Here is a 14,225-nt window from a genome sequence, read left to right as displayed (position 1 = left end):
CGCGTATATAATGCACTGAAATGTATTTATTGGACGAAATTAATTCAAAATCAATACTCAAAACTAAGTGGTATTCAGTATCATTTTATTGAGGACACCTCAAGGTAGCCCCCTCCTAATCTCACAGATTCTCAACTTTCCTGAGTTCACTCAACACTTACTTTATAACCTGAATACCACTTTACTGAAAGGTTGAGGACTGTCTTGACCGTTAGACAATTATATGGGATTTACTCATTGAGTGTGAGTTTAAGTATCCATTCTGAATACCGGCCATAGTCCGGACACAAATGTGTGTACCTATAATCTCTAATTGTGATCTTTCAAAATACAAGTGTGACCTTGACCTTTGAAAAGGGAAGTGGTCCTTGGACCCAACACAACATTGTCATGCTATAGACATTTGTGCGTAGTTATTTCAAAATCCCTCAATGCAGGATAAAGTTACAGTCTGGATATGATTATTGTGTAAGTGGAGACCGACATGAGCCTTAGCCATAGCACATCGTCTTGATGTGGTAGACATTTGTGCGTGCATGAATGTGCATCTTCAAACTCTTTTCTTGAGATAGTGAGTACCTTCAAACTATGAGTGTGACCTTGACGGTAGGGACAAAGGTCTTGAACGCAACATGTCATCTTAATGTGGTTATCATTTATGCATAGTTATTTTAAAATTCTTCAATGCATGACAAAATTACAGTTCGGACACCAATGTGTGTTCCATAAACTCTAATTGTGATAAAGTGAACTTCAAAATGGCAGTGTGACCTTGACCTTTGAGGTAGGTATGTGATTTTTAAATGCGACACATTGTCTTGATGTGGTAGACATTTATGCCAAGTTATTCTAAAATCCTTCGATACATGTTAAAGTTACAGTCCGGACACAAATGTGTATATCAATAAACTTTTATTGTGATAAAGTGAAACTTCAAAATGTTAATGTGACCTTGACCTTTGAGGTAGGGACTTGACTTTTGAACGCGACACATCATCTTGAGGTGGTAGATATTTATGCCAAGTTATTCTAAAATCCTGCAATGCATGACAAAGTTACAGTCCTGACACAAATGTGTGTACCTATAAACTCTTATTTGATAAAGTGAAACTTCAAAATGTTAAAAAATGTGACCTTGACCTTTGAGGTAGGTACGTGATTCTTTGACGCGACACATCGTCTTGTTGTGGTACACATTTATGCCAAGTTATTCTAAAATCCTTTGATGCATGACAAAGTTACAGTCCGGACACAAATTTGAGTACCTATAAACTGTTATTGTGATAAAGTGAAACTTCAAAATGTTAATGTAACCTTGACCTTTGAGGTAGGGATGTGATTCCTGGACGTGACCCATCGTCTTGATGTGGAAGACATTCACATTACATCCCAAGTAATAGTAAAATCCTTTGATGCATGACAAAGTTACAGTCCGGACAAGATTGTGTGTACCTTTTAACTCTTATTGTGATAAAGTGAACTTCAAAATAGTAGTGTGAACTTGACGTGACACATTGTTTTGATGTGGTAGACATTTATGCCAAGTTATTTTGAAATCCTATGATGCATGACAAAGTTACAGTCCGGACACAAATGAAATGCAATATTATTCAAGATACATATTATTTATACTGTGAATAAAAAAACACAAAGAAAATCCTCATTAGATTATTAGAATACTTGTTAAAATGCTGAAAACAATATATCCTTATTTAGCTGAACAAGAGTGATGCCCCTTTCCTAGTTGTCAAGAGAACCTTAAAGACTTATCAAGATTTTCTCCCTTTATCATGATTAGATATATATAATAGTTATTTTGATTAAAATAAATCAACAATAACATAACTTTAAACAAGATATGTTTGTAAAACATGTATGCCCCCTATGGCAGCCAATTAGTCATGTGATCAGGTTATTATGCATGACTTCTGACCCAGTGAACAAAAAATTAATAAGGGTTATCTACTGGTCATGACTAGTCACAAGGTAATAATTATTGTGACCCCATAGGTTGTGTGCAGCAATTTAAGTTATTACAAATCTTACCAAATAAAATATGCATGAATTTTATGAATCATGTAGGCCTCATTAATGACAGCCAAGTTGTTATATTACATAAGACCTTCAAATGTGTATACCAAAAGCATTTTTAGTTTAATATAAAAACATCAACCAAGGCAACTTGACTGGTTGAGTTATTGGTAACAAACCATCTTAAAGTACAAGGTCAATTTGACATTGACCCCTTGACCCCAAAATCAATAAGAGTCATCTACTGGTCATGACCAATCATCATATAAAGTTTGAAGTTCCTAGGCCTAAGTGTTCTTAAGTTATTGATCGGAAACCATTTTTACCTACAAGGTCAATGTGACCTTGACCTTTTACCCCAAAATCAATAGGGGTCATCTACTGGTCATGACCAATCACCATACCAAGTTTGAAGTTCCTAGGCCTAAGCGTTCTTTAGTTTTTGATCGGAAACCGTTTTTACTTACAAGGTCAATGTGACCTTGACCTTTGACCCCAAAACAGATAGGGTCATCTACTGGTCATGACCAATCACCATACCAAGTTTGAAGTTCCTAGTCCTAAGCGTTCTTTAGTTATTGATCGGAAACCATTTTTACCTACAAGGTCAATGTGACCTTGACCTTTGACCCCTTCACCCCAAAATCAATAGGGGTCATCTACTGGTCATGACCAATCACCAGTAACCAAGTTTGAAGTTCCTAGGCCTAAGCGTTCTTTAGTTATTGATTGGAAACTGTTTTTACCTACACGGTCAATGTGACCTTTGACCCCTTGACCTCAAAATCAATAGGGGTCATCTACTGGTCATGACCAATCACCATACCAAGTTTGAAGTTCCTAGGCCTAAGCGTTCTTTAGTTATTGATCAGAAACCGTTTTTACCTTCAAGGTCAATGTGACCTTGACCTTTGACCCCAAAATCAAAAGGGGTCATCTACTGGTCATGACTAATCACCATACCAAGTTTGAAGTTCCTAGGCCTAAGCGTTCTTTAGTTATTGATCGGAAACCGTTTTTACCTACAAGGTCAATGTGACCTTGACCTTTGACCCCAAAATCAATAGGGGTCATCTACTGGTCATGACCAATCACCATACCAAGTTTGAAGTTCCTAGGCCTAAGCGTTCTTTAGTTATTGATTGGAAACCGTTTTTACCTACAAGGTCAATGTGACCTTGACCTTTGACCCCAAAATCAATAGGGGTCATCTACTGGTCATGACCAATCACCATACCAAGTTTGAAGTTCCTAGGCCTAAGCGTTCTTTAGTTATTGATCGGAAACCGTTTTTACCTACAAGGTCAATGTGACCTTTGACCCCTTGACCCCAAAATCAATAGGGGTCATCTACTGGTCATGATCAATCACCATACCAAGTTTGAAGTTCCTAGGCCTAAGCGTTCTTTAGTTATCACTCGGAAACCATTTGGTCTACGGACCGACAGACCGACGGACCGACAAATGCAAAGCAATACTCTTCTTTGAAGTGGGGGCATAATTAGAAAATATGTGATAATATTTACATTAATGCAGCATAATCATTTGAACAGATCCTGAACTTTACCACAAATTAATTCAGTAGAAGATGATGCTAGACAAAGTTTGGTGATTATCAAATATCAATTAATTCAGTAAAAGAAGATGTGAAAAGTTTTTTTTCTTCAAATTTTGGCCCTTGGGGCCAATTAAATTAATTTGAACAAATTTGACAACAGACCATCTAACTGCTACAGGCAAAGTTTGGTGATCATCCATCAATTAGTTCAGTACAGAAATTGTTTTAAGATTTAGCTCTAGAGGCCCCTAAAAGGGCCAATCAAATTAATTTGAACAAATTTGACAACAGACCATCTAACTGCTACAGGCAAAGTTTGGTGATCATCCATCAATTACATGTAGTTCAGTAGAAGGAGACATTTAAAGGTTTTTCTATTTTTAGCTTTAGCTGCCCCTAAAAGGGGCCAATCAAATTAATATGAGCAAACTTGATAAAAGGCTTCCCAAGAATGCTACAGACAAAGTTTCTTGATTATCCATCAATTAGTTCAGTACAAATTTTTTTAAAGGTTTTTCTATTTTTAGCCTAAGTGGAAATCCACCAATGAAACAACAGAAATCCGGAAATCCTCCAATGGACAGACAGCCGGATTTCTGAATCTGAAATCTTGGATTTCAATGGCAGCCATATTGAAATCGCATATAAAATCTACATACGAAAATCATTAATATACAAAAACATGTAGTGAATACTTAAGGATTTCTTACCTTAATCAACCATAAACTTTACATAAATTAGGTTCTTGAATTGAATTTGACTGAAATTGATATTAACAATAAGAAATCTTCAATATAAAATATGAAGTGACAGATTTCAAAGATGTCTGTCATTGGACGTCTGCTACACAGAAAATGTAAAGAGAAAATCAGTTTTCTGCTATACAATAAGGTAAGTTTAACATTTCTATCAGCTTAAATTGCAAAGTCAATAAGTGTTAATACAGTGTTCCTTCAGATCAATCAGGTAAGTGAATCTTTATCTTGTAGAAGTCAACAATAGATGAAGCTATAGGATTTCACAATGTCACTTGGATTTCATTATAAGTTCTGTTGTAAGTACATTTCAGAATAATGCTAGAATGTCAGATCCTTACACTACATAAGAAAGCTACAATGTTTGGTGACCATCCATCAATTAGTTCAGTATAGAAGATGATTAAAGTTTATTCTTTTTTTTTGCTTTTAAGTGGCCCCTAAAAGGGGCCAATCAAATAAATATAAGCAAATTTGATAAAAAGACTACCTAAGAATGCTACAGACAGAGTTTGGTGATCATCCATCATTTAATTTAATAGATGTTTAAATATTTTTTTCTATTTAAGCTCTGTTGACCCCTAGAAGGGGCCAATTGAAATGACATGAGCAAATTTAACTGTGACTGTTACAAGGATGCTTAACAGCTACAGACCAAATTTAAGGTAAATCTGCCCAGCAGTTTCAGAGAAGACACAAGATGCCAGAGCATCCCCTTTGATACTAATAGCTCACCCTGAACCTTCGGTTTTGGTGAGCTCAAAGCAGATGTAGCAATGTAAACTAACAACTACTGGTATGGTACTCAAAAGTTTTTATAAATTTCCTTTAAAAAATTGACATTTCATATGCCTCATTTACAACTTATGGTGAATTTACATATCTTAAGTAACACCAGTTTAAATTAATAAAATCATATAAACCTATAAAAGCTGCTCAATTATTATAATCTTAACAGGAAAAAAATCTAAAAATTTAAAGTTTGATTATTAAAAACAAAACAAAAAAACAACAAACATTACAAGTACAAAATTTTTAATGTTGCTGCAATGCAGCAATTGAGAAGCTCTGCGCTAAAGAATGCGTTCATTACAGATACCTATTACCAAATCAATCCTGGGCACAGGTCATTTTCTATTTAGATTATAAAGTACTAGTGTACATTATCAAAGGGCATCCAAGCAAGAAATGCAGCGAGATGACCTAGTAGGCATCTGATGACCAGATATTCTTATAAACTTTTCAATGGTTAATTGGATTTCACCAGAATTGTACATGTATATCATAGATGAATGGGCGGACGGAAGACATTGTTCATCATGAACTTTGGTAGAGATAAGAATATTAAATGCATTTTCTTTGGAACATACAAAACATGAGTCAAAATTAACAGTCTGTTTTTTTATTATCATGATTGTAACAAATATACAAACAGAATATAAAAATAGCAATAAAAGGGACTAATATAGTATTACATGCATTTTTTCATGTCAAATTAAGTAATTTTTTTCTTTTAATACCTGGGAGTTAAGATACAATACCAATATTCTAAGTCCCAGATAAATACTGGAAGAAGTACACACACTGGAATGAAAAAGTGTGATGAATTTAAAAAAAAAACGAAATTCAGGATTTTTTGTTTTACGCTTGACAACATTAAAAATCATGAATAAATTTGCATGGCATGTTAATATAGTGAAACATTATTTATCAATTGAAGACTGTTACTATAATTTCAGACAAACATAACAAAATTTACTAACATCATGTTCATGCGAGTCAAAGATATAAAAGCTTTATGAAGAGTGCAATTTATGGTTGAATATGTTTGCATTTCATTTCCTGCAAAACTCTCCAGTTCGTTATTGCCATAGTGCGAAACAAATGACTGTAAAATAAATTTTCGGCATTTCACAATGTGAAGGTCATATCTATTTATAGCTATCATGTACAGCAATAAATATATACATAACCCACTGTGTACAGTTAGTAATTTCCTGTAGAAGATACAAATGTAAGAAATAAATTACCAAATTTAAAGAATATTTTTTTATTTTGTCTTTTATACTGCTTTTATATATGAAATTTGTTCCCGTTCTCATCCATTAATATGACATAATGACTGCGAATCACCGAAAAGGAAACCAATATATGACTTTACATAATAGAAATCAAAAGGAATTCTTGCATCTGAATTTATTTTTAGCTGTAAATCGATGGGATTAATTGAAAAAAATCGGGTCCATGGACAAAAAAAATAGTCAACACAAATGAGCAATAAATATCAGATTTTGGGAATAAAAGGGAGGTAAATATATATAATATATATTGGGAGGAAACATATTGATAAATTCATACATTGTTATCTCCCTTTGTAATATACACACTAATATAAGGACTTTGAATGAGTCAGTGTGACCTTGACCTGAGGTAGTCTAGAAACAGAGCTGAAATTGATACTAAATAACTAAGTTTGACCTTGACCTGAGGGAGGTCAAACCTGTGCTCTGCACATTGCCTAATTATGGTTACCATTTTTGCCAAGAAGTTTCAATTTCTATTCACCTGTTCTGGAAACAAAGTGATCCCTCGGAAGCATTAATCACAACAAAATTGCATAAGAATTGCAGACTCGGTTTGATTGAGTCCGTACATGAGGGATACTGAATAAGTGCAACATCCCTCACGCCCCCTAGCACTGGCTTGAGCGGTACTCAATTCTCAACACTAAATAGTGCTGGCATCAATGATCCCAATGGACAAGAAAAATATAACAACACTGACCTGACACGAAAATTCCTATATAAGTCTATTATAAATCAACGGGGCCAATTTTGATCTTAGGAAGTCCGAACTTGTGTTTTGCACACCATCTCAATTTAAGGAATATTTCTGCCAAAAAGTTTTAGTTTCTTTCAAGCGGTTCACATGATACATAGCGGCCACTAAAGTTGGACATCGAAACAAAATGACTAAGCTTAAAATTGACCTGAACCTGAGAATGGTCAAACCTGCACTCTGCACATCGTCTCATGGTTAAAATTTCTGCCAAGAAGTTTCAATTTCCTCCCACCAGTTCAAAAGACCGGACACAAAAACCTGCTAACAGATAAATGGACTGACAACCAGATGCATTACAATATACACAGAAATTCATTCAGGTGTTTACTAAGGTATATTATAGCCCTTGCAGTTTTCAAGAAGAAGATTTTTTAAGTATTTACTGCATAAAGAAAAGCTTAGGGCGGGGCCAATTTTCCCCTAAGGGCTATAATTTGAACAAACTTAGTAGAAGTCTACTAGATAATGTTTAATAACTACCCGGTAAGCTTTAGCTCTTGTAGTTAAGAGAAGAAATCTTTTTAAAACTTTTTACCATAAACATATAAGTGCTGTAATTTGAATTTTTTGGTAGAGGTCCACCAGACAAAGTTTTTCATACCAAATATCTAATCTAAAGTTTCTATAGTATAATAATTGAAGAATTTTTGTGTTTTAGCAGGGGTGTTCAATAAATACGCAGAAAAAAGCTGTCATATTTTCAATACTCATACGAAATTCACATTGTAAATAAACATAGAGTTAACATATACACAAAATTTCAATAAAATCGAGTAAAACTTAATTAGAAAATTACATGTTTTTCTATGGTAATTCCAGTTGAACCGGCCAAACGCCATTATTAACAATGTCATGTTTAATGCATGTGCAAGTGTCACCCAAAACACGCACCTAGTCTTCCTCGATATATTCCCTGTGAAAGGAAACACACCTTTTACAATGGTAGACCCATGACAGGAAACTCTTAAAGTAGGAGAAGCCATTTATCTCAGAAATTGCACCTTGCAACCGTTAGACAGCTCGTCCATGTCATTGAAGTTTTCACCCACAGAACTTACTTCAGTGTCGGTAACAGCGGTGAGGTTTGATTGTAGGCTGGGTGATCGAGTACTTCGAAGTATGTCCCATGTTTTCTCCACACAGGGTACGTTGTCGTGATGGAATATCATGTCGACGATTTTCGTTCCCCGCTACTTTCTCATCGCCCTCATGAAATTGCGTCTCAGCATATATACTGATAAATGCAATCATAAGTAAATTGTTATAATGATTTATTTTCATAATTACTTACACAAATATTAATAATTATTAGGTAATGTATTGACTTTAGAATGAGTATTATATTATAGATCTGATAAATTTATTCACCTTAAAATAATACTTTGCCATCACCATCTGACCAACGGATACAGCATGGCTCAGTATCACGCCATCGACGTCAAAGAAGATGATGAACATCTTTTTCTTTGCAGATGGGCCAACTTTAAACTTCTTAGGTGAAGGCAATCCCGGGGTTTTCCACAAAGAAGACTGTCAGTTTGTTTCAGGTACGTATAGACTGACCATGTCACATCAAAAGTTACTATCCATCGCAAGAAACCCCTTTGAATTCCTCTGAGAAAATGTTGGCAACACTGAACTCTTTCCAATTTTTTTTTCATCCGTCAGCATTTTTGGAACCCACCTGGCACACATGCGTCTCATATTCAGTCCTTCGTGTATAATGCGGTGTATTGTGCCAATATTACAATCTGATGGTTTGTTTTTTTCACAAATTTTAATGTGACGATCATTGTCGAGCAGCTCCTCAGTCACAGTGACGTGATTTGAGGTTACAATCTTGGTACGTCCACAGAGCTTTTCGTCATGGATGCTTTGCTGGCCGTCTCGAAATTCAGCATACCACTTCTTCATTGTCGTTTTCTTAATTGCCTGCTCACCATTTGCCTGTAACCTTAGCATTGTTCTTTCAAAATGCACAATTTTATTGAAAATCGTTGTAATCAGCCATTTTAACGCACACAAACACACACTAAACAATATGGCCGCTTAACAGATATATGACATCACACATTAACATTGTGTGAAATACATAACGCCAACAAATTGCAAGTTAATCACATAAAGTTTAGTGAAAACTGCAGGATTAACATTAAAATGCATCATTATCATTAAAAACTAGAACTCTGCAGGTCAGATGTGTCGCTTTTCAACAGCATAGCTGTCTATTAGGTATTTTCTTCTGAAATATAGGTTATTTATAAACACTGCTCTTGCAATGTACATGTACCTTTAACTTTAGTAAAATTTAAACTGATTGTATCAAAGCTACATCAAAATTAATAAAACTGTTACATTATAAAAAACAAGCGGGCCATGATGGCCCTGAAATTGCTCACCTGTATATAGGCCCTTGGGGCAGGGCTAATTTTAACCCAGGGGCTTTTTTTTCAACCAACTTGGTAGACACCCATTAGAAGATGTTTCATGATAAATATCTAAGCTCAAGCTCTTTGGGATTTTTAAAAGTTTTTACTATAGACATATAAGGAAATCAGACCCCAAGCGTGGTAAATTCAACCCTGGGGCTTTTATTTGAACAAATTTGGTAGACACTCATTAGAAGATGTTTCATGCTTAATATCTAAGCTCTAGCTCTATGGGTTATTTAATAAAAGATTTTTTAAGTTTTTACTATAGACATATAAGAAAAATAAGGAAAATCAGTATCCCCGGTGCAGGGTTAATTTTGATCCTAGGGCTTTTATTTGAACAAACTTAGTAGACTCTCACCAGAAGATGTTTCATGCTTAATATCTAAGCTCTAACTCTTTCGGTTTTTTAAAAAAATATTTTTTAAGTTTTTACTATATACAATAAGGAAAAGCAATGACCCCCTGGGGCAGGGCCAATTTTGACCCCATGGCTTTTATTTGAACAAACTTGATAGACACTCACTAGAAGATGTTTCATGCCAAATATCTAAGCTCTATCTCTTTGGGTTTTTTGAAAGAAGATATTTTAAGTTTTTTCTTTTGGTTGCCATGGCAACCAGAGTTCTGCATGGAATTAAATTCTTTGAACAATTTTTAAGGGTGACCACCAAAGGACCATTCCTGTTAAGTTTGGATGAAATTGGCTCAGCGGTTTATGAGGAGATGTTGTTTAAAGTAAAAGTTTATGGATGACGGACAGCCGGACGCCGGACAAAAAGTGATCACAAAAGCTCACCATGTCACTTTGTGACATGTGAGCTAAAAATTAAAACAAGAGCACCACTAGGCAGAGCATTATATGCCCGAAAGTGTTATGAAGCATTTGTAAGACATGGGAATTCAAAGTATTACCTCCTTCAAAAATCAATCCTCCTTTATAGCTGAGCCTCATATATATACAGTTGCTGTTTCCAAAGCTGCCCACCATCAATATGTTATCTTGTAAGTAAAAATGCTACTACGGATGGAGGAAAAGACGCCAGGGGTATAACATAATATAAGCAAATTTTTTAGGGCAATTAATTAATGTACTCAATATTAGTGATCATCCTATGAAGTTTGACAGTTGTAAAACTGTTAACAATATTAAGGTCATTTGATAATGACCTTTGACCATGTGATCCCAATATAGATATGGATCTTGTGTTATGCTCCAGAAACCACAAACACAGTGTTAATGTCTTTGTGACCCTGACCTTTGATATAATGACCCTAAAATCAATAGGGGTTATGTATTGGACATGACCGTTCATCCTATAAAACTTTACAGATGTAGGTTGATTAATACTTAAGTTATTGAGCGAAAACTGTGTAATAGTGACCTTAACCTTTAACCTTAAGACCCCAAAATCAATAGAGGTCTTCTACCCAATATGGATAATCATCCTATGAAGTTAGAATATTGTGGGCCAAATGGAACTAAATAAGCTATGCTCCACAATCACAATTTTCAGTGTAAAGATCATTATGATCCTAACCTTTGACCTTATGACCCTAAAATCAATAGGGGTCATGTATTGGACATGGCTTTTCATCCTATGAAATTTTACAGCTGTAGGTTGATTAATACTTAAGTTATTGAGCAGAAACTGTTTTCAGTTTTAAGGTAATACTGACCTTAACCTTTAACCTTAAGACCCCAAAATCAATAGAGGTCTTCTACCCAATATGGATAATCATCCTATGAAGTTAGAATATTGTGGGCCAAATGGAACTAAATAAGCTATGCTCCACAATCACAATTTTCAGTGTAAATATCAGTGTGACCCTAACCTTTGACCTTATGACCCTAAAATCAATAGGGGTCATGTATTGGACATGGCTTTTCATCCTATGAAATTTTACAGCTGTAGGTTGATTAATACTTAAGTTATTGAGCGGAAACTGTTTTCAGTTTTAAGGTAATAGTGACCTTAACCTTTAACCTTAAGACCCCAAAATCAATAGAGGTCTTCTACCCAATATGGATAATCATCCTATGAAGTAAGAATATTGTGGGCAAAATGGAACTTAAGTTATGCTCTGGAAATTTTTTTCAGGTTAAAGGTAATAGTGACCTTGACCTTTGACTTTGTTACCCTTAAATCAATAGGGGTCTTCTACCAAATATGGACAATCATCCTATGAAGTTTGACTATTGTGGGCCAAATGGAACTTGAGTTATGCTCCGGGAACTGTTTTCAGTTTTAAGGTTATAGTGACCTTGACCTTTAACCTTGTGACCCCAAAATCAATTGGGGTCTTCTACCCAATATGGACAATCATCCTATGAAGTTTGAATATTGTGGGCCAAATGGAACTTAAGTTATGCTCACAAAATCTCAAGAGCTAAAAATCATTCAAGGGCCACGACTCTGACAAAAAAACATTGAAAAGGAAAATGCTGATGATATGCACAACTAGATTTGGTATTAATCATTCCTGTAAAGTTTGGATGAAAATGCAACAGTAGTTTCTGAGGAGTAGTCAAAACAAGCTTCTGTGAAGCTGGCAATACAAAAAGAGACACCTTTCTGTGCCCCCACTTTAGGGGGGGGGGGCATTTAGATTTACCCTTGTCTGTCCGTCCATCCATCAGTCCATCCTTCGTCCATTCTCTTTTGTGTCGCATGTAACTCAAAAAGTATTTGACCTAGAATCATGAAACTTTACAGGAATGCTAATCAGCATGTGTAGTTGTGCATCTGGATATTTTCGTGTGGCTCTATTTAGTATTTTTAGAGTAACTGCCCTTGACTTAGTAAAACTTTGCAATTTTCAACTTGTGTTGCATGTAACTCAGAAAGGATTTGACCTAGAGTCATGAAACTTTACAGAAATGTTTAACAGCATGTGTAGTTGTGCACCTGGGTATTTTGGTGTGGATTTATTAAGTATTTTTTTAGAGTTATTGCCCTTGACTTAGTAAAAATTTGCAATTTTCAAATTGTTTGGCATGTAAGTCAAAAAGAATTTGACCTAGAGTCATGAAACCTTAAGGGAATGTTGCTCAGCATGTGAAGTTGTGCACCTGGGGTTTCGCTTGTGGACTTATTCTGTTTATATATATTGTTATTGCTCTTGACTAAGCTTGTGGATTTATCCAGTATTTGTAGAGATATTTATTGCCCTTGACTTAGTAAAAACTGTTTCATTATGTTGTGTTATTTGTTCTTTGAGTGCTTGAGTTAGAATCAACCAACTTTACAGGAATATTATATGATCAACATCACTGTGAAGCTATGCACCTAAGACTTTGCATGTGGATTTTTTCAGTGGTGGAGTTATTGCTCTTGACTTATAGTTGAATATATTTGCAATTTTCAACTTGTTCATGCATAGCTCAAAAAGTATTTGACTTGTAGGCCTGAAAGTTTACATGAATGTTGGTCAGCATGTGTACATATGCACCTTGGGGTTTGCTTGTGGATTTATTCAGTATTTGTAAAGTTCTTACCCTTTACTTAGTAAAAGATTTTTAGTTTTCAACTTGTGGCATATGTAGTCCAAAAAATATTTTACCTAGAGTCATAAGATTGACAGAACAGTGGAGTGTGGGGGCAGCCGTGCCCTATGGACACATTTCTAGTTTATTGAAGAGTCATAACTCACCCAAAAATAATTCAAGCGGAAAACCTGTGTAACATGTGCAAGAACTTGAGCTGCAAATCAATCCAATAAAGTGTCAGTTAAATTGCATCAGTGGTGTAAGAGGAGTTACAAGTCCAGACAAACTTTATTACCACCTTTTTATTTAATGGCCATATCTCAACCAAAAATCATTCAAGCAGAAAACCTGTGTAAAATGAGCAAATACTTCAGCTAAAGATTTTTCCTGTAGTTTGGATGAAATTGCATTAATGGTAGGAGGATTAGTCTGGAAAATGTTTAAAAATAAAAATAATTAAAAGGCCATAACTCTGACAAAATCATTGAACTGGAAAATGCCGAAAATATTCACTAGACTTGGTGTAAAGATTTGATGAAATTGCACCAGTAGAGTAGTTCGGACAAGTTTTGTGATGGATGGACAGACAATGGAGAAGTGATCCCTACAAGTAAATGTCGCCACTACTCTGTACAGGCAACACAAAAATCATATAGCGACTAGCACTAATGCATATAAGCTTCTATTATCCTTAAAGTGACTGACATACATAGATACATACCGAACGTAATGAATAAGGCTGCAATGTTGATACAAAGTTCCCTATCTATGTTGTATTTATCATCATGCAACAGGATGTAGAATATGTTTACATAAGAAGCTCCGCCCAGCAGACCAACATATATCATCAAAGCTGGCAGTATATGCACTGGTAAAAACTTGAACTAGAAAAAGCAAACATGTCATTATAAGTGTTTGAAATGTTAACAAAAATATTGTTGTTTCATTCTGCTATTTAATGTTTGTACTTTAATTCACTTGTTTTTAATTGTAGATTAAATTTATTATTTCATATTCATAATATTGTGAAGTAGGCCCTATTTAGGTTTCAGTTATTATTTCAGTCTCTTACTTATTGTAATTTATATTAATTGATTGTTAATTTCTATAAACTATAT

General features: G+C 34.9%; 1 protein-coding gene across 5 annotated transcripts in view; it reads right to left on the bottom strand.

The window, feature by feature from the left end:
• LOC132759576 (battenin-like) overlaps positions 1 to 14,225 on the bottom strand; it is a 295,062-nt gene that overhangs the window by 19,696 nt on the left and 261,141 nt on the right. For 3 of the 5 annotated variants that reach the window (XM_060751386.1, XM_060751389.1, XM_060751388.1), the window contains one exon: positions 13,829 to 13,991. In XM_060751386.1, coding sequence (XP_060607369.1) covers positions 13,829 to 13,991 — 163 coding nt within the window. Of the gene's footprint in view, positions 1 to 6,101; positions 9,428 to 13,828; positions 13,992 to 14,225 lie in introns of those variants that run through there. The other 2 variants (XR_009629738.1, XM_060751387.1) reach the window with 2 other exon arrangements.

Source organism: Ruditapes philippinarum, unplaced genomic scaffold (genome assembly GCF_026571515.1).
Source record: "Ruditapes philippinarum isolate M1 unplaced genomic scaffold, ASM2657151v2 ctg301_1_1_1_1, whole genome shotgun sequence".
NCBI classification, from domain to species: Eukaryota; Metazoa; Mollusca; class Bivalvia; order Venerida; family Veneridae; genus Ruditapes; species Ruditapes philippinarum.
Note: the sequence above shows the minus strand (reverse complement) of the source record. Positions and strands in the feature narration are given on the sequence as shown.